General features: G+C 42.4%; 1 protein-coding gene across 1 annotated transcript in view; it reads left to right on the plus strand.

Annotated features, from left to right (window-relative positions):
- Positions 1-20,917, plus strand: part of AKAP13 (A-kinase anchoring protein 13) — a 242,544-nt gene that overhangs the window by 70,382 nt on the left and 151,245 nt on the right. The window contains exon 2 of the mRNA XM_081337518.1: positions 12,425-12,468. Within this exon, the coding sequence (XP_081193644.1) occupies positions 12,436-12,468 (33 nt within the window). The 5' untranslated portion in view covers positions 12,425-12,435. The remainder of the gene's footprint in view (positions 1-12,424; positions 12,469-20,917) is intronic.

The raw sequence follows: 20,917 nt of genomic DNA on the forward strand, positions 1-20,917 counted from the left end.
ACCTTGGCCCAGCCTCCAGGAGACTGTAAATTCTAGTCCCCAGTCATGAAAGGCAGCTGGCTGACCTTGGATCTGTCTCTCTGTCTCAGCCCAACTCACTCCACAGGTTCCGTTATGGGGAAATGGGAGGAGGAAGCCCGGTTGGATATGTCCGTGCCTTGAGTTATTTGTAAAAATAATAAAGACGAGATACAAATAATAATAATATAATAATAATAAATTAAAACCCCCAGCCTGACCTTGCCCAGTTATTCTAATCCCTCTCTTGTATAAATCTAGTCCTAGAATTAAGTTGATGTTCTTCAACTGAGAGGGGAAGAAGAGATTTCTGTATTGGGAAGGAGAACAAACCAAGAGATTAAGTTTGGGTCGATGAGCTACATATAGTCACTGAAGTAGAAATACTGTCCATTAAACCTTTATACTGTTGCACACATGTAAAAAAACCCCTAATTCTCATGTTGCTTTTAGAGATGGTACCCACGTTTCTTAGAAGAGAGATATCTTAGGAGGATCCTTCTCTTGAGGTGAGGATGGGAGAGCTTCTTCACAGGTGACCTGAAGTTATAATTTTGGAGACACATCAACTCTTACTTTCTTATTCTTTTAATAGCAAAATGCGCGCAGGTCAGCGTGCTTCTTAACCTCTATGGCGTTGATAAAAATAGCAGAAAGGAAGAGGTGCTGATCTCTCTCTCTCTCTCTCTCTCTCTCTCTCTCTCTCTCTCTCTCTCCCTCCCTCCCTCCCTCCCTCCCTTCCTCCCTCCCTCCCTCCCTCCGTCCCTCCATTTGTCCACCCCCCCCAATCTCGCCCAGCCACTGCTTCTGCTGCTGGCTGACCTTCTGAATTGCAGGATGCAACTTACTTTGGCTGGGACAGGATGCAGCTGGAAAAAGAACTATGGTGCTCCGTGGGTGTCCTTTGCAATCAAAAGTGGACAAGGCTGACTCAGGAAGAGTTTTCATTTAAATTAGCTTCTGCTTTTCAGTTCTGAAAGGCTTGTCTGCCGTCCAAGATGGGTGTGTTTATTTTCTTCCTTCTCTGTCTTTCGCTGATGGCATGACTTGCTTTCCAGGCCTCGAATCCTGATGAGATGTGCGGTTTTTTAAAAAAATAATCCCTTCCCTCTTCTCTTCTCCCCCACCCCCCTAATATCTTGGTCTTCAGCGTGATTAAGTGGCAGGGATTTTGACAGTGTTCCAGCAAAAATAAAAGTCCACAATATTTCCACCCGCTTGTCATGCGTTGCTATTTATGGCTGGCGGCTGATGGTCTTCCCATTCTTTAGAAATTCCTCTTTTCACTTAGGCAATTGGGGGAGGTGATCAGTTCAAGCTTGATGCACTTAATTTTTAATATTAATGTCAAGAGTTTTGGTGTTTTGGTAAGCAACATTTACATACAATTATCCGAGTATGTAATGTGAGTACATTTGGATTTCTTAACGTGGGTATACTTGGATTCTTGAAAACATTTTTAATATACCATATATTTCTGGTGCATTCCCTTGTGGGGGGAAGTATCTTTTCATCAAAAGAGGTGTGCCACTTCTGATGTAGCTGGCATGGTCTGGGAGACTTTTGATCCTTTGATGATTGAAGCCAGAGAAATGTTCATTCCAGAAATATATTGCATAAAATGTGGACTATTAAAACTTGCTACAAATTTGAAAGAACACAGTAGGAGAAAAACAACAGCAATAACAAAGCTTCATAAAGCTCAGTGGTTTTTTAATTCCTCTCTTTTTCTCTGTGTTCATATCTCTCTCAACATCTAATTTAGTTTATTGGAGGTTAATCCCAAGTTAGTTTCTTTGAGGGAGTAGTAATGAAGAATTCTTGAACAGGCTAAGCATGGTTGGGCCTGGTGAATATTTTGAAGGAGAGATTATCAGAAATCCAAGGAATATAAGTTTGATTGAGAAGCACCTTCCCAGAGAAGAAAGCAACGATTACTACTTTTTGGTTTATTGCCAAGAAAACTATGGCTAGATAAATGAAATCACCAGGAACTGAACTCATTCCATAGATACTTTTCCTCTGTTTTTATACTTGAGCCTATCTAGAGCCTCTGAATGATGAAGAATTCATTGCTGGATTGACATAACTTCATTTGTTTATTTATTGCTAGAATTTACATGTTGCTGCTCTTAGCAGCTTAGAGGATTGACATAATAAAATTAAAAACAAAAATCAATCAGTGCAATTAAAGTCAAATCTGAGGCACCGCCATCGAGACAGGAGAGCGCCATGGACGATGGTTCTGCTGTTTTAATCTAAAAGCCTCTTGAAGGATTTCACTGAACTCCATGGAGTGCCATAAATTTGGGATGTTTTAAGAGAGAGAGAGAGATGCAATATAACTTTTTTTTTCTTTTTTAAAAAATGCACTTAATTATGCCTTATAAAGTGAAAGCCTTGTTCTCTTGGTCAGGCGTAGTGTAACTCATAGTGCAAATGTCACTAGGTACCTTATTTCTTAGAGATGTGAGGGATAATTTTCAGAGTTCCCGAGAAGCTTACAGTGTTATTATAGTAAGATTAGAAACAAACTTCAATTAATACAATTACAATCAGTCGGATCTACCCTCATTTGAGGTAGCATGGTTTTCCGTGTCTGCATAGGATGTTGGGAATTAGTTTTTTTTAACTTAGTAGCGCTTCAGTTGCAATGTATGGCAGTGAAAGTTGGACCATAAGAAAGGCTGAGCGCCAAAGAATTGAGGCCTTTGAACTATGGTGCTGGAGAAGACTCCTGCGAGTCCCTTGGACTGCAAGGCGATCAAACCAGTCAGTCCTAGAGGAGATCAACCCTGACTGCTCTTTAGAAGGCCAGATCCTGAAGCTAAAACTCAAATACTTTGTCCACCTAATGAGAAGGAAGGACTCACTGGAGAAGAGCCTAATGCTGGGAAAGATCGAGTGCAATAGAAGAAGGCGACGACAGAGAATGAGGGGGCTGGATGGAGTCACTGAAGCAATAGGCGTGAGCCTAAATGGACTCCAGAAGATGGTAGAGAACAGGAAGGCCTGGAGGAACGTTGTCCATGGGGTCGCAATGGGTCGGACATGACTTCGCAGCTAACAACAAGCGCTTCAGAGATCCTTTCTATCTGATGTCAGTCCTTTTGGACCAGCTTGCTCAAAATTCTGGGAGCTTTAATCTTAAAACTCATTTGGGGTGTCCCATTGAGAAAGTCTGCCTTGCTACAATCCTTTAAGACAGCAGCCCCCAACCTTTTGAGCATCAGGGACCAGTTCTGTGGAGAAAGGTATTTCGGCGTGGTGGTGGTGGTGCATGGTTTTGTGTGTTGCCTCCATCTCACAGATGGGGCTAAGCTCGTTTGGGTGGCCCAGGCAGACCACGGTTTATGCTGATATTATCATTTTATTGCAGATACATGTGTGTCTATTGGCCAGGGGCCATATGAGATGAATGGTTACTGTGCATAATCTTGACATCTATTTCGTTGTAGTTCTGCTATTTTAGGTAGCTTTGCTGCGGTTGGTGAATTCACCTGCTGCCTTCCGAATTTTGTCAGAGGCATCATATTTATTGATCGATTTCAAATCTCTTTATCTCATCTGTCTATTAAAAACACTTTGAAAATCTAACCGAAATAAATCAAAGGAGGATTTAAAACGAAAACTAAAAAATCCATCTAGCACCCAGATTTTGGAAAGTTCAGCCTATGTCTTTAAAATAGAAAAGCACACGTTGCTTATCGAACGGGAGAGAGTTTTTAATGTTTTCCTCCTGTGTTTGTAAAGAGGTCTACTTTGTGGGTAGAAGAGAAAGGGGAAGAAAATGTCTGGGTGGCATCCTCTGGCATGTGGCAGATCTAACCAGCTCAGAAGTGGCTCACACATGCGTGCCTTCCACAATTGCAGACAACATATTTTCCCCCCCCTCCCCCCAAGACATAGACCTCCTGAGGTCACTTCCTGAATCAAGATTTAAAAACTGTCTTCCTAGTTCAATAGTCTAGTTTCTCTGCCATTGTTCATTCGTACTTCCCAAGGCTGGATCTAAAGTTGAGCAAGAAGCAGAAGCTGCCTCAAGCCGCTGTTGATTGCATCAACCCATTGCTTCTTGTGACCCTGTATTATCTTGAATTCTAACCCCTGTGAGTTTATTGATTGCATTTTTCATTGGTCAGTGACTGAAATAAAGTTCCCTCTGACTGTCCTAGTACGAGCAGCGTGCTGCTTTCCAGAAGTAAAACAGTAACTGGTGGTCCATCACACTGAAAGACTTATCCACTAGGAATTTTGAAGACCGCCAGTGAAGGGAAGAAAGCTCCTTTTCGATCCATTTTGTTTTTTGAATGGGGAGTCAGATTGCTTCCGTGTCTTGCCCAGTGCCTCGTGATGTTCCGTTTCCCCTTTGAAAACATCCTTATTTAACATCAAGGATGCAGTACAATTGCTTTTTTGTTTACATTTCAGCTGGTACCCTCCTCTTTTTCCTACCGTCCATCTATAGTGTTTCTTCCCCTTCCCCTTGGCCCCCCACCATTGCTGTTTGCTTGAATACCTTGGTTAGGAACAAAGGGATCCCTATTTGGTGTTTTTTTGCCCAGGAAATTCTCCCTGTATCAACCAGGGGTTTTCCAACTCCAAAACCTATCCAGCTGCTTGGAATGGTTCATCATAGCCATTCCAGGTTGATCCGTCATCTCGAGCAGTGCTTTGTGGTGAATAAAGCTTTTTTTTTTGGTTTTGTAATCAGTGTGTGTGACAATTTTATAAAACTTTGATTTATCCGACTAGGAAAACTTACACCCCCTTGAATCAGTTTACTTCTGAAGTAAACATTTTAAGGGACAGGCCCTGGGGTTTGACAGGCACTAAATTGTCAGATGGAAATGAAGTTCCAATGAAAAATGTCCTGAACGTATTTCAAAGTCTGATAAATTTAGATCTGTTAAACTGAGAGTTTATGGCACTCCTAGACATCTACCCATGCAAACCTTAAAATCTGTGATTTGACTCTTGGGCACTTCACAAACGTGCCTATGTCGTTTTCTTGGCTACCATACAGAAATAGTTTACCCATGCTTGCTTTTGTGTACTTTGCCTGACTTTCCGAGACAAAACCTCTTGTGCTTCTAAGAGATTTTCATCCATCTTCTAATCAGTCATGATGCTGATGAGCCCAACTACATTTGGCCAGGTGCTGCCACCTGGTGAGACATGTTTAGATCGATTTAAACAGGAAACTGCTTTTTTTTTAATACTGAGGGGGGGAAAAGGTTTTCAACTGTTATTTATTTGTTTGAAAGATTGGTTAGGTAACAGCAGGAGTGGAGAATGGCTAAGTTTCCAGCTGTCGTTGGGTTACACCAGCCAACAAGGGAAGGAATAAGGAGGTGTAGCTCAACCTGGGTCCCTGCCCTTTAGCAAGCATTCTCAGGATTACATTGTAAAAATACAAAAAAATACCTATGTAAAAATATTCATTATCCGCTAAACCACTGTAAATCCTACTCAAATTCACTGGGTTTGAATGTTTTCCAGTATCTCTCATAAACCTTTCAAGGGTATCTTTGCAAACAAATGATTTAGGAACTGCTTTGTTTTCCCTAAAGGGACTGGAAGCTGAATTCTGAGCATAGAACTATATTCTGTGCTCCCGTAGAATTAGAGTCTGGAGTACAGGTAGTCCTTGACTTATAACAGGAAGGGGCCTTGGAGGTCATCTAGTCCAACCCCCTGCTCAGGCAAGAAACCGTATACCATTTCAGACAAATGGTTGTTCAGTCCCTTCTTAACAACTTCCAGTATTGGAGCATTCACAGCTTCTGGAGGGAAGCCCTTCCACTGGTTAGTTGTTCTCACTGTCATGAAATTTCTCCTTAGTTCTAGTTGCTTCTTTCTTTGATTCTGACTCATATTTATGACCGTTGCAGTGTCCCAAGGTCATGTGATCACTTTTTGCAACCTTCTGACCAGCAAAGTCCATGGGGGAAGCCAGATTCACTTCACAACCGTGTTATTAACTTAACAACTGCAGTGATTCCCTTAATCACTGTGGCAAGAAAAGTCATAAAATAGGGCAAAACTCACTTAACAAATGTCTCACTTAACAACAGAAATGTTGGGCTTAATTGCAGTTGTAAGTGGAGGAATACCTGCACAACTGTGTGTTATATACGTCTTCATATACCCTTCCTCTTTTTGGCATTTATTCCAGTGCAACCTTCTCTTGCATAGATCTGTTCTTAAATTGGTTGGCATGCAAACCTGAGCGGCATGTTGCTTTGTGTTCCTCTTTCCTAAGCCTCATCAACCTTAGATGCTTCGAAAAGCACTGTATATAACATTCTAGTCTATTTCCATACATAACTGTACTTAAAATAATTTGTCCAACATCTGCCATTTGGCTTGTCTGCTCAAATCATCTATCAGGAATGTGGCTGCAGACTCGTACATATTAGATGCATTTAAATAAAATGCTTGGCTTGCATTTGGACAACAAAACAATTTTCAGAGGACTCTGATTATCATCTCTCAACTTGGAAAGGGCGCATTTATCCCTGAAATAAGAGCAGTTTTGAGAGCTTTAGTGTTATGGAGGCAGCAATGGATCACTGATCCATGATAGTCTTCTGAACAGTCTATGGGAATTAGGTGGGTGGTAGAGTGTTTTGGTGGCTCTGTTCCTTTCTCTAGTAGTTGGATCCCATCAGTGTTGGCAAAGCGAAGATATCAAGTAAGAGATTCTTGACACGTGGAGTGCCTCCGCACTTTCTCGCCCTGTTTATTGTTGTCCTTGGGTGAGGGCATCTCTAGGCTTGAGGTCAGGCATCATGCATCTCCACGTTTGGGCTGACTAAGTGATGTCAAACTCATGTCCCGTTGTCTGGGGCTACACAGGTTTGAACGGAGACAACCCTGACAAGATGGAGAGATTGTGGGTGTTTGAACCATCCAGGTCTTTCAGGACTTCCAGCTCCTATTCCTTGAGCACATGACAAATGTGATTAGGAAGGGCTTCATGCCACAATTTCACAGGAAGTCCTTCAGATGTGCTTTGATTCCCTTGTATTGGGAATGTTGCATACACTATACAAGGGACGCCTTTGAAGATCCCTCAGATGCTGCAACTGGTACAGAAATCAGTTGCCTGGGCAGTTATAGCACACCATGCTGGATCCATGTAACCCCTCTACAAGCTACAGTAGTTGCCAGTAGATTTCCAGGTGCGGTTCAAGGCACTGATTATCATCTATAAATCCTTCATAGTGCAGAGCCTGCCTGTTGAGGGAACCACTTGTCTTCTGTAATTCAAAGATGCTGTAATAACAATGATAATGACAATGTTTTCTCATTGTCTATATTTTATTGCTTTATTTTGTAATCACCCAGCATTCTGATGGAGTCAGGTAACCTATATTCATGATTGTCCAAGGGTCATTGGGAAATGCACTTCTCCGCACTTGGGAAAAAGTTCAGAGAAGAGCAACTAAGATGATTAAAGGCCTGGAGACTAAATCATATGAAGAACAGTTGCAGGAATTGGGTATGGCTAGTTTAGAGAAAGGGACATGGTGGCTCAGTGGGTTAGGACGCTGAGCTTGTCAATCAGAAGGTCGGCAGTTTGGCAGGTCGAATCCCGAGTGCCGCGTAACAGAGTGAGCACCTGTTACTCGTCCCAGCTTCTGCCAACCTAGCAGTTCGAAAGCACGTAAAAATGCAAGTAGAAAAATAGGGACCACTCTGGTGGGAAGGTAACAGTGTTCCGTGCGCCTTTGGCGTCTAGTCATGCCGGCCACATGACCACGGAGACGTCCTCAGACAAGCGCTGGCTCTTCGGCTTTGAAACGGAGATGAGCACCGGTCCCTAGAGTCGGAAACGATTAGCACGCGTGTGCAGGGGAACCTTTACATTTACCTTTTACCTTTTAGTTTAGAGAAAAGAAGGATTGGGGTGACATGATAGCAGTATTCCAGTATTTGAGGGGCTGTCACAAAGAAGATGGGGTCAGCATATTTTCCAAAGCACCAGAGGGAAGGACATGAGAAACAACGGATGGAAACTACTCAAGGAGAGAACCAACCTAGTATTAAGGAGAAACTTCCTAACAGTGAGAACAATTAATTGGTGGAATTGCCTGCCTCCAGAAGTTGTGAGTGTTCCAACACTGGAGGTTTTTAAGAAGAGACTGGACAACCACTTGTCTGAAATGGTATAGGATCTCCTGCTTGAACAGGGGGTGGAACTAAAAGACCTCCCAGCTCTATTCTGAATTCAATGGCCAATCCTGGAAGCTAAATACCAAATAGCAAGTTGAGATGAGAAATGCTACCTGTTCCACACACTGAGCCAGCTAGATTCAATGAGACTCACTGTGTGTGGCTGGGACAGTCGTGCCAGAAGGCGGGGTTTTAAATTTGTTAACACCTGGGAATGATTTGGGACTGTAATGGAGTGTCAGAACAACCTTGGAAGAGTAGGAGGGAATGCTGCCTAGGAAATGGTCAGATAAGAGACGGCATAGCCCACAGCTGCATTATGGGAACAGGAAAAAAACTTCTTTAGACAGGATCCTCCCTAACTTACCACGTGATAAATGAGCTGGCTGGAGATTTTTTTTTACTTTCAGACTTTCTGTTAACGCAGCCCCACCATAGAATAGAATTAGTTCATCTGGTCATGCTTCCTGTTGAGTCCACTTGGGACAACCTAACTTCTGACAAGGTGGACGGATGTCACTTGAACTAAAGCAGAACAAGGAGGTAGGCAAAACAGCTTTCAAACTAACCCTTGGGGAAAGCAGCTGGTTGGGAAGAATCGTGATATTTTAACAAGCGCTAAAGGAATAAGAACAGTCTTGGGGAAGCGGTTGGTTAAGTCAAAAAATGAGAAGGAGGAGGGTATGAAAAAAGATCCATACCAACATTTGAAAAAGAACATGGTCTGCAATTGGCATATAGCCAATGCCAGAAGTCCTTGTTACTTATTAATGGGGTGATAAGAGTGCTTGTGAAGAAGAACAGAATTAAAAGTGGTGAAAAGGAGAGAAGCTGTGAGATCCTGTCATTTATAGCAGGGGAGGAAGAATGGACTGGGAGAAATGTTGCTTTTATATCAAGAAGACCATAAAATTCCTCCATAAAATAATTATGGGTGGCCACATTCATTCCTAGATGTAAAATACATCTAGGGAAGTGATGAGCTGAGAAAAATACTGAGGGTGATTTTGTTGAATTTTAAAAGAGAGGAATCCTTCGAAGTTCTTATCGTGGACCAATAAACTGATGAAAAAGAGATGTACAGAAATGATCAAGAGGTACGTAGCTCTCTGCAATCCATGGAAATGATTTAAAACCAAGATAATTGATGCTCAGCTGGAATTCCAAAATGTAAGAAAAGCTTAATTGAATTCAGGAAGGAACCAGCATAGCTTTCTGGTAGTCTCTAAAAAAAATAAGGCAGGTGTCTTAAATTTTAATTGAAAAATTAAAACTGCCCTAATGAGAAGAACAAAATGGAGGAAAGACTCTAGTAAAAAAGTGAAAGTCAATAAAAAGAAGGAGAAGGAAGGAAGGAAGGAAGGAAGGAAGGAAGGAAGGAAGGAAGGAAGGAAGGAATCACATGGTCCTGATTTCATATACTTGACACTCAAAAGACAAATTTTATGGAAAAGATAAAGAAAAAATAAGGGATACGAAAGAGTAGTCTTTACTGATGGAAAATGAACGTTGACCTAAATGACTTTGATTTGACCAGCAGTGGGATAAAAATGTAAAAAAAAATACATATTGGGTATAAACACTGGGATCTTTGCCAAACCTTTTGGCTGTGGATTTCAATTGTCCCTGGAACATAGGAAGCTCAATATATTGCAAAAGACTAAATCCAGAGCCTAACCATTATAAACCTAGGACACTAAGTTCTCCTCTCCTCCTCCTCCTCCTCCTCCCTCCACCTCCGTTGGTCCTTCTAGTTCAGTAGTATTTCAATAACAGCTGCTTCCCATGGATTTCTCCTAACTCTTAGGTTTGATGTGGATTGAGGTGGAAGAACATCTGAACATCTTCAGAATTGAAGGGTGCTGTCTAGTTTAATGAAAAGAAATGATAGTAGTGTTTCAATATCTAAGGCAGGGGTCTTCAAACCTGGCCCTTTTATATCTTGTGGACTTCAACTCCCAGAATTCCTCAGCCAGGGACACTGGCTGAGGAATTTTGGGAGTTGAAGTTCACAAGTCATAAAAGGGCCAAGTTTGAAGACCCCTGATCTAAGGGGCTTCCCCAAAGAAGAGGGGGTCAACCTGTTCTTCAAAGCAGCGCAAGCAGAACAAGAAGCAATGGATGGAAACTAATCAAAGAGACAAGCAGCCTAGAAGTAAGGAAAAATTTTCTAACAGTTAGAACAATTAACCAGTGGAACTCCTTGCCTCCAGAAGCTGTGAATGCTCCAACACTGGAAGTTTTTAAGAAGAGACTGGGCAGCCACTTGTCTGAAATGGTACTTATAGGGTTTCCTGACTGAGCAGGGGGTTGGACTAGATGACCTCCAAGGTCTCTTCCAACTCTGTTATTCTGTTAACTGTTAACTTGCCCAATCTAATATTCCACTATCCCCCCAGAGCTACATGAAACCACAAGTCCCACCATCTCCAACCATCGTTAAGTTAGAAAATCAACAATTTTAGGCATCATCTTGAATCTATTTTTTAGATCAATCTTTTAGATGAAAATCTTTTGCATCCACGTTGGCTGTGTTTCTAGCCATAAAACTGCACCTCTTGCTATTACTCTTACCCCTGCTACCATCAGAGGAAGTGGGGTTGGGGGCTGGGAGGGGAGAGAAGAAAAAAAAAAAGAACGATGCTGCCAGAGCAGAGAATTTATTTTATTAAAAGTACCCGGGCAAATTGTCTGCAGAGTTTATCTGGCAAGAAGAAACACGAGAACCGTATCACTAACAATTGTTAGGACACTCTTCTGCAACGGCCATACAAGGAGACGTTTTATCAGATTTTTGCAAATGTTTAAAGGGCAGTTAATAATCAGGCTTGCCTGAGCTTGGAGCCATCAAGGTAAAGAGAACACCAAGTATGGTTATGCTTTTTGGATCTTAAAGCGTCTGTGCGTTTGACAAATCTTGAGGGCTTCTCTGAACTCAACAGACCGCCAGCAAGGCCATATGTTTTGAGAGAGAGCTATGCACAGTGTAACACATTTGTTAAAAATGTACTTAACTGTGTCTTGTTGAGCGTAGGCCTTGTTCTCTTGGCCAAACTCAGAGTAACTCGGAGCGCACGTGTCTACAGATACTTCACATTTTGAGATTTGAGGATAATGTATACAAAGCTACATCATTAACATTCTGTAACAGCCATCTTTTTCTCTTTCTTCCCTCCCCCCCCCCCAAAAAAAAAAAACCCAAACCAAACAAAAACAAAACTGTTTTGGTGTTGCCTGGATGGAATTCTACCTTTGATTAACAAGATTTACATTTGAAACATTTACAAATGACCAAGATTCATTTGCTTTTCCTTTTATAAAAAAAAGTGTTTTGTAAACATTCCGCCACCAAAAAGTCAAACACATTTGTTAGCAATAGGAATCCGGGACAATTCTCTCTAGATGTTTAAGACTACAAGTGATCTTTCATTTTACAGCCATTTGCTTACTGACTGTTTGAAAAGTGACTTATTAGGGACTCCTCACATTTATGAGCAGGGGTCTTCAAACTTGGCCCTTTTATGACTTGTGGACTTCAACTCCCACGTGCCTGGCTGAGGAATTCTGGGAGTTGAAGTCCACAAGTCATAAAAGGGCCACGTTTGAAGACCCCTGCTCCAAGCATTAGTATATAGACCAGGGGTCTTCAAACTTGGCCCTCTTATGACTTGTGGACTTCAACTCCCAGAATTCCTCAACCAGTGCCTGGCTGAGTAATTCTGGGAGTCGAAGTCCACAAGTCATAAAAGGGCCAAGTTTGAAGACCCCTGGTTATGGGTGTTGCAGCATCTTCATCATGGTCATGTGATCAACATCCAACCACTTGATAGCCAGCATGTGTTTATGAAAGTTGCAGTATCCTGGGGTCATGTGATCACCATTTGCGACTTTTCCAGATGGCTTTTGAAAAGCCAAGTGAATGGGGAAAGCCAGATTTGCTTAAAGACTTCATGATTCACTAAACAACTGGTGTTTTGCTTAACAACGGTGGCAAAAAAAAGTAACGTCTTGTACGACTCACAATTGCCTTGCTTAGCAATAAAAATTCTGGTCTTAATTAGTCAAGGAATCCCTCTATTGCTTCCTTAATTCTTGCCCCAATGGCTGAAACGATAAGCCAAAGAGAAGACTAGGGTATTTTATTCAGCTGTCAATTGTTTTTATTATTAATAATAATCTTTTGTATTTGTTGGATTAATTTTTTTATTTTTATTTTTCCCCTTAGCGTTTTGGGTCATGAAACTTAATCCACAGCAAGCTCCACTATATGTGAGTAAACTCATTTTTCAATTTACATTTTCTATTTGGGGAGTTATGGTGCATCAGTCACTGAATCACACACTCTCAGTTGGATGATTTTAATAGTTAAAACCTATCCTGAACATTAGATCTTGTGATGAATTGTGATGAATTGTGCTAAAGGGAATTGGGGTTATTTAAAATTTGGAAATTATAAATATCAAACGTTAAATTTAAATATTAATGGGAAATTTAAAAATGGGAAAAACTAATCAGGGCATTGATTGTCTAAAAAGATTGAATGTTAAAACAACTAGATATGTATAAACTAAAAATTATTGATCAATGTAAGAATTATTTTTTATTTAATTGATATAATAAGAATCATATTAATTTAAATATGAGACAGTAAATACCAAGGGGGAAAGAGAGGAAACATTTAATGTAATAGTTTGAGATCTGTACTAAAGATATTTCTATGTTATTGAATTATTGACCAACCCAGCCGCCATGTTGCTTTTCAAATATTTAAGTGTAAAACTAGAAAATCAATAAAATTTTCTTTAAAAAAATAATTAGAACCTGTGGTGTAATGGATGGAAGGGCATTGGCAAAATGTGTGCTTCAGCTCGAGTGCTTGTGAGCAGGACGTAGGTGAGCAAAATAGTGAACTGCTGTCTTTGCAAACAGGAACTTGCTCTCCTCTTTCTTCAGAGCGTTCCTTAGATACCCTGATGCAGATAGACCTTTAACTTCATTGCCTTTTCAGCCACTATCTTAATCATCTTCTGGGCACCAGAAAATAAGGGTTCGTTGGCCCTTCGAGGCAGGCTGGGTCAAGAAATAGGCACCACAATGTTTCCAGAAATAGTACTTGATTATTGTGGGATGCAAGAACACAATCACGAAAACCTGTTCACAACCTTCCCTGGCCCTTTTGAAGGACAACCCAGTCAAAAGAAGGGTTCTTTCTGAGTCCTTTGTCATACCTGATACTTTCTGTTTTCTGATCAGTTAGTTGTTTTGCCTCCCCTACTTCCTTCTCAAGCACAGAGCTAAAGTTCCTGTACAATTTTTTCCCCTCGCTTTCCAAAAGACCCAAATCTCCGTGAGGTTTTGACAACCTCATCTCTTAAGAGATCACATTTAGAACCTGTTGATTTAACTACAGTTTCCTGGTGATTTACTACAATAAAAACATCATCTCTGCCCATCCTACATCTTCTCACAAAATGGGCATGTTCCAGGTACCTTCCTTGAAGCAATGATATTTGATGGGACCTGGAGCCCTGCCTTTTTTTGTTACATTGCCTATGCTCTGGAACAAGACTCTTTCGCGTGCATATCTCCATCCCACAAATATGATTCAGATGACCCCAACCTTGTTGACCCACATTTTAAGAGACCGAGTATATGATTGGTGAACTCCAGCTATCTGCTGTTGAAATGTTGTCTTACGAGTTTCTTTTTTTTTAATTGACAATGTATGGGTTTTATTTGCAATATGGGGTGGCATTCTTGATGTACTTTGCCTTTTTTGTTACATTGCCTATGCTCTGGAACAAGACTCTTTCGCGTGCATATCTCCATCCCACAAATATGATTCAGATGTCCCCAACCTTGTTGAGCCAGAAGACTCAGGGCAGCTTACAAGCTTAGCAGTAGCCTTCATTCTATGTATATGCCTGCTTATTAGGGCTTTCACACACACACCCCAAGCGGCATTATTACAAAGTCAGCTTAATTGCCCCCAACAATCTGGGTCCTCATTTTACCTACCTCAGAAGGATGGAAGGCTGAGTCAACCTTGAGCCTGGTGGGACTCGAACCTGCACTAATTGCAGGCAGCTGGTGTTACTTAAGGAGGCATTAGCCCACTGCTCTACCAAGGCTCTATATGCTGTTGAAATGTTGTCTTATGAGTTTCTTTCTTTTTTATTGACAATGTATGGGGTTTATTTGCAATATGGGGTGGCATTCTTGATGTACTTTGCCTAAGAATGATAATCGTCTTGAGTCATGGTTCAGTATATCTTTTAAATCAATAGATAAATCAAACAACAGGAAAACTTAAGATCTCCACAGAAAAGGTCAAACTTAAGCGTTGAGTATCTGGATGTGTTTGATTGGAATACATTTGATTGGAATGTTGAAGAGAGGAACCTCCATTCCTTCTCTTTTGACATGGCCTTCCTTTATTAATCTCATTCGATAAAAAAAGAATGCTTTATAAGCTGGGCTTCTTTTGATCCATTATTTATCTTGGGGCAAGACGTAACCAAATGGAGAGGTGGGAGGCAAATATTTCCTGGATGACAAAGGAAGACTCTATTTTTACAACTAGGACTGCATCAGCAAATGCCTGAAGGTGATTCTATAAGAAGTAAACTGCAGATCTAGCTGCTCGTCTGTCATCCTTTTTTGTATGAAATTATTTGGAAAGCCGAAGAGGCAGTGCAGGAAGTTCAGGGATAATGCCAAGAGGGATTTGTGTGAATGGACGAGGAGAGAAAAAAAAGGGCCTTATAGGTTTGAATCATTCCTTCCTTATCTTGGAGAATAAGATCGAGGGAGCTAGGTATGTCTAGACCAGGGGTAGGCAACCTCGGCTCTTTTATGACTCATGGACTCATGGAGCTTGGCTGGCTCAGGAATTCTGGGAGTTGAAGTCCATGAGTCATAAAAGAGCTGAGGTTGCCTACCCCTGGTCTAGACTATCAAAGAGAAGGATTAGGGGGGACATAATAGCTGTTCTCCAGTGCTTGAGGGCCTGTCTTAGAGAAGAGAGGGTTGACTTGTTCTCAAAAGCACCAGAGGGCAGGACAAGAAACAATGGCTCAAAGCTTGTTAAAGAGAGATCTGACCTAAAAATAAGGAAAAATTTCCTGACATTGAGAACAATTAACCAATGGAATACTTTGCTTGCTAGAGTTGTGGGTGCTTCATTGCTGGAGAAGCCTGCTGCTTTGAGCAGGGAATTGTACTAGGACAGGGGTGTCAAACTCAATTTCATTGAGGGCCGCATCAGCATTGCGGTTGCCCTCAGGGGGCCGGGTGGGTATGGCCAGGGTGGGCATGGCCTACTGGGTGGGCGTGGCTAGAGTGCATATGGCCTACTGGGTGGGCATGGCCAGCTCTACATTGTTCGCATCAAGGGTGCCTATGGGGGCCTGGGCAGGAGTGGGACAGATCTGAGGGTCTCTGGCAGGCGGAGGGTCTCTGGGTCAGGGCAAAGGCAGTGGGGGCCGTTCCCCCACTGTTTCCAGGATGGCTTCAGGGGCCACATGAAACCACTTCGCGGGCCGGATCCGGCCCCCGGGCCTTGTCTTTGACATGTCTGTACTAGGAAGACCTCTGAGGCCCCTTCCAGTCATATGATTCTATGTTCTATGTCAGGGGTCTTCAAACCTGGCCCTTTTATGACTGTGGACTTCCAACTCCCAGAATTCCTCAGCCAGGTCAAGGCTAGAAAACGTCTGGATTGAACCTTGTTACGCGCTTCTTTCAGGGGAATTCTGGACCTAGTTCAGTTTTCATCTCTGCTGAACTTTTCTCATTCTCAAACTTGGATGAGAGCAATGGAGTGCCACCCAGTGGCCTCTGTTAAACCCACCCTTCAGCTTTTAATTCCGATCCCCAAAACTTCTTCTCCTGTCCCTGTTTTCCCCAGCTTTGTTGGCTGAGGAATTCTGGGAGTGCACTCATCTTCAAGTTGCCAAAGTTGAGAAAGACTGGTTTAGAAAACTTTGAAAGTCCCAAGTCTTCCCCATGAGAGGACAATGGATGCTCTCCCCCCTCCCCAAAACTATTCTTTTTGGTGTTTTAGAATAGGTTCCCCACTCAAAAAAAATAAATAACTTTTAGCTGGTTTGCTTTATCAAAAGTTCAACAACATAAGTCACGTTCCGTGTGACTTCATTGCACTTTTGAATCAAAAACAACAGGCCATTTTAATATATCACAAACACTTCCTACGAAGTTGGACGCACGCTCTGAATAAATGTTGCCTCTGGCCGTTGCCTGCTTGTCAAAGAACATGATGAAAGGTGTCAGAGAGGTTTTTATGTACACCTTCTTGGAAAAATTGTCCTTGAGCATCTGTGATACAGTTTCATAACCAGCTGTGAGGTGAAGGGTTGCCAACTGTCCCCGGTAACTTCACAGTTTGATATTAATCATCCAACGCTATCAGGCAGAATGAATGTGTTATGAGCAAGTGTTGAGTATTTGTTTTCTGTTTGACATTCTGCATTTAGTAATAATAATGAAAAAGCTTGCCTTTCAGTCTAAAGCAAAACAGCCCAAGCCGTTGTGTTGACGTGTAGATTTCCTTAAATTAGTTGGAGATTGGAAATAGACTGACATTTCTCTTTAAGTGGTACAACATGTGTCAAACGACAACATTTTCCACTTGCATGATCCTTGCATGATCCGTGCCTCACAAACCTGCTTGCTGGCAATTGGCTTTCTCTGAAGAGCGATGAGATTGAAAGAAAACTTTGCTCTTTCTTCTGATCCGGAAGGAACTTCCAATTATAACTCCTATTTTATCAGGCTCAGCAAATCAGGGCCATACATTAAGTTGCAGTTCAGAAGAACCTAACAGCGGCAGTCATGCACTGTGGCAAGAAAAATTGTAGAAGGGGGGCAAAAATCTCTTAACAATTGTCTCACTTAACAACAGAAATGTTGGGCTTAATTGTAATCAGGAAGGACACGTGGTTCAGTAAAAGGTCTTCTGGATTCCCATACAAAAGACCCCATGTTTCCCAACCTCAGCAACTCTATGATGAGTGGACCAATTCCCAGAATCCCCCAGACAGACTTGCTATAGTTTGGTGTGGTGTTCCCATAGCAAAATATTGACCTGGCCAAACATTTTGACTCAGTTGTATAAGCAAATTCCTTCTCTTTGGTTGACTTGGTGTCAGGGGCAAAGGATCAGGACTATACATTAAGCTGCAGTTCAGAAGATTCATTACTCAAAACGCTACACAAGAATCTGCTAACTAAAGTTCAATACTAAATTGCTGACAGATAAAGGTTAATGGAATTCAAGAGGAGTTGGACTTAGACCAGAGGTCCCCAACCTTTCCCGGTTGGATGCCTGGAGGGAAAGAGAGGAGCAGGCAAATTTAAATGTGCGCACATGTGCATGTGCAAATGGGCCGCTCGGACTGTGGTGGCACTAACACATGTGTGCATGTGCAAACAGAACTGTGCACACCTGTGGTGATGCTGGCACCAGCAGGCATACACAAACAGGGCCATTAGCCTCCTTGCAGTGGCGCTAGCGTGTGTGGGTGGAAGTGCACGCACTCACCAGTCATTCCCATGGCCAAGAGGCCATGGACCGGTACGGGGCTGCATCCCGCAGGTTGGGGACCCCTGACTTAGACCATTTGTGGAAACGTAATAACTCAAGGCTGATGTCTTGTTTAACTCAGCCCTTCCTGCTTTTCTCCTACTTCAGTATCCTTTCCAAATTGGCTATTCTAGTTGCTGGTACTTGGAGTCTATCAGAAGAGTTTGGTTGGATTAATCCAAAATCCATCTTAGTCCAGTATTCTGTCCTGCCAACCAGGCGGCTCTGAAGTGCTCACCTGCAGATGGAGACACAACCCTCTCTGCTGTTATTCCCTTGCAACCTGAATTGGGAGACACGCTTCCCTGAATCTAGAAGTAATATTAGATAAACCTGGATAGAATTGTCTTCCATGAATATGTCCAGACTCCTTTAATGTCATCAAGTTATTAGCCAACTCCATGACTTCTAGTGAATTCGGCAGATTGATTATGGCTAATTAAGTCCCAGACTAAGATTATTAGAACTAGGTCCTAAATTGCTCTGCAGCCCAGTTTATATGCAAATGTTTTGTTCACCAATGTTCTTGAACACAGATGGAGCAAATAACCTTGTCCAGGAAAGGAGTATGGAGATAACCTTGAATAATGAATGCAAGAGCAGTTATATAAACATTATCATAGCCCTGAGAGAGAGGAAGCCATGAGGAGGAGGGGGGAAAAAAGGATTGTCCTTTCTTGGTTCTCTTTGGTATGAGAGAGGGGGAAAAATCTGTTTGGCTTAAAGCAGAGGTCCCCAACCTTTTGGGCACCAGGGACCGGTTCCGTGGAGAGAGGTTTTTCCACGGACCGGAGGGGGCGGGGTTTGTGTGCTGCCCGCATCCTGCGGATGGGGCTTTGTATGGCCCGGTTGCCAGCATGCTGCGGCCTGGTACTGGTCCACGGACTGGGGGTTGGGGACCCCTGGCTTATAGGACTCTGTTGTTATACCCTATAATAATAGATTTCCAACATTTCTCCCAGTGTCTTCCCTTGATATGTCCTGATGATATTTCTACCAAAGAGAACTTAATTAGTGATGGGCTGTGAAATTGGGTGGATGGACCTTTATATCAGAAAGACGTTTTGACATCAGTTCCATATTGGTTCCCTAATACTGGACTTCGTAGGGGATGACCTGGCTGAGCCAGAGGGCAGGGTGAAAGCCATCATCAGTTTGAAGTCTCTATGCCAGGGATCTTCAAACTTGGCAACTTTAAGACTTGTGGACTTCAACTCCCAGGATTCCTCAGCCAGCCAGGGCTGGCTGGGGAATCCTGGGAGTTGAAGTCCACAAGTCTTAAAGTTGCCAAGTTTGAAGACCCCTGCTCTACGCCCCTGTGAGAGACCTAAGTCCAGCCCCCTTTGAAGTCTGTTGTCTCTTATCTGACGCCTATTCACCTTGACCATTAGTAGATCAGATTCTTGTGTATAAATAGCATGGGATAAATTCATGGTCCTTCTGAACTTTATCCTGGCTCCTGACGCCTTGCACCTGACGGGTTGTTCCTTTAATCAAAGCTTCAGAATTCTGTGAGAGTCAGTTAGGTTAGATGGGCATTTAAGAAGCTTAATAAATAATTACAAAGTTTTAGAGGAGAGGAATCTCAAGAAACCTGCTTTTTCAACCAGTAGAAACCCTCTTGAAACCCCATTTTCCTGCCTTTAAAGGTAAAGGTTCCCCCGCACATGCATGCTAGTCGTTTCCGACTCTAGGGGCTGGTGCTCATCTCCGTTTCAAAGCCAAAGAGCCAGTGCTTGTCTGACGCTGTCTCCATGGTCATGTGGCCAGCATGACTAGACGCCAAAGGCGCATGGAACTCTGTTACCTTCCCACCAGAGTGGTCCCTATTTTTCTACTTGCATTTTGTACGTGCTTTCGAACTGCTAGGTTGGCAGAAGCTGGGACGAGTAACAGGCGCTCACTCTCCTACGCGGCACTCGGGATTTGACCCGCCAAACTGCCGACCTTCTGATCAACAAGCTCAGCATCCTAACCCACTGAGCCACCACGTCCTGCCTTTAGAAGTCCCCTTTTAGAAATCCTTCCACACCTCTCCAGACACACCTTTTCTGAAAGATTTGTGACTCGCAAGGAAAGCTGACTGTTTTTAGCGCCTGTCGAATGGCGGAAAATGATCTGTTTTCATTGGCAGCGGGGCACTAAGCCAAGTCAATGCTAGTCAGTCCAAACTAGGAACGAAATTAACTTATCCTTTTGTTTGCTTGTCTGGGCCAGAAACTGGCTTTGATCTCGGGAGCCTTTTTTTTCTCCAAATGAGACTTGGCAAGGCCAGCTTGTCATTTGTTAGCTGCTTTAAGTGAAGGGGGTTATAATAATCACCTTGCCCGGTAGTGATCTCTAACAGATGACATTTGTTAGGCATATGGTGCTAGCCTACAATGTTGGGTTGAAAATATATTAACCATAATGCTATGTCTTTAAGAAGTTAATTGGCCAATGGGTGTGTAAGTGTTCTCATGGCCATAAGAGGAAGCTAGGAACGTAGCTTCTATCTCTCTCTGAATTCACTGATCTCTACTGTTACTGTTTTTTGCTCTGCTGTTGGTTTACTACTGTTGTAAACTTGAACTGTGTATTGACCTCTGGACTGGTAAGAAGACTTTGTAGTTTGGATTACTCCTTGGACTGTTGCTATTGTGTATGACCTGGACTGTTTATTTTTGACTGTGCATTTTTGTTCTTACACCACCTCAAAAGTAAACTACTTTTTGTTTTTATAACTCAGTGTATTCTTGTGTGACTTTTACTGCTCTCAGTACCCTTCCTTGTCTGTGCAACTCCTTGGTAGCACAAGGAGACCTCTGCACAATAAATTCCATAACACTGGTTATGGGCCCAGGCCTGTACTGAGAGTAAGTACACACAGTATTCCTAGCTGAGTTTGTATTTGGTGTAAAATGGCACAGGAACTGTTGTCAGGCATCTCCTGGATAACCCGGTTGGATGGGACAAACTATGTTTCCTGGTCCACAAAATGCTGCTTGCTTTTGCGCAAGGAAGGACTATGGACTTTAGTAAATAACCCACCAGATACTACTGCTTGGGATCCAGATGATGAAGAGGATGCAAAGAAGTTAGACAACTTTAAACGTAGCAATGAGAAAGCTCTTT

Source organism: Vipera berus, assembly GCF_964194415.1.
Source record: "Vipera berus genome assembly, chromosome: 12".
In the NCBI taxonomy this organism is placed as follows: Eukaryota; Metazoa; Chordata; class Lepidosauria; order Squamata; family Viperidae; genus Vipera; species Vipera berus.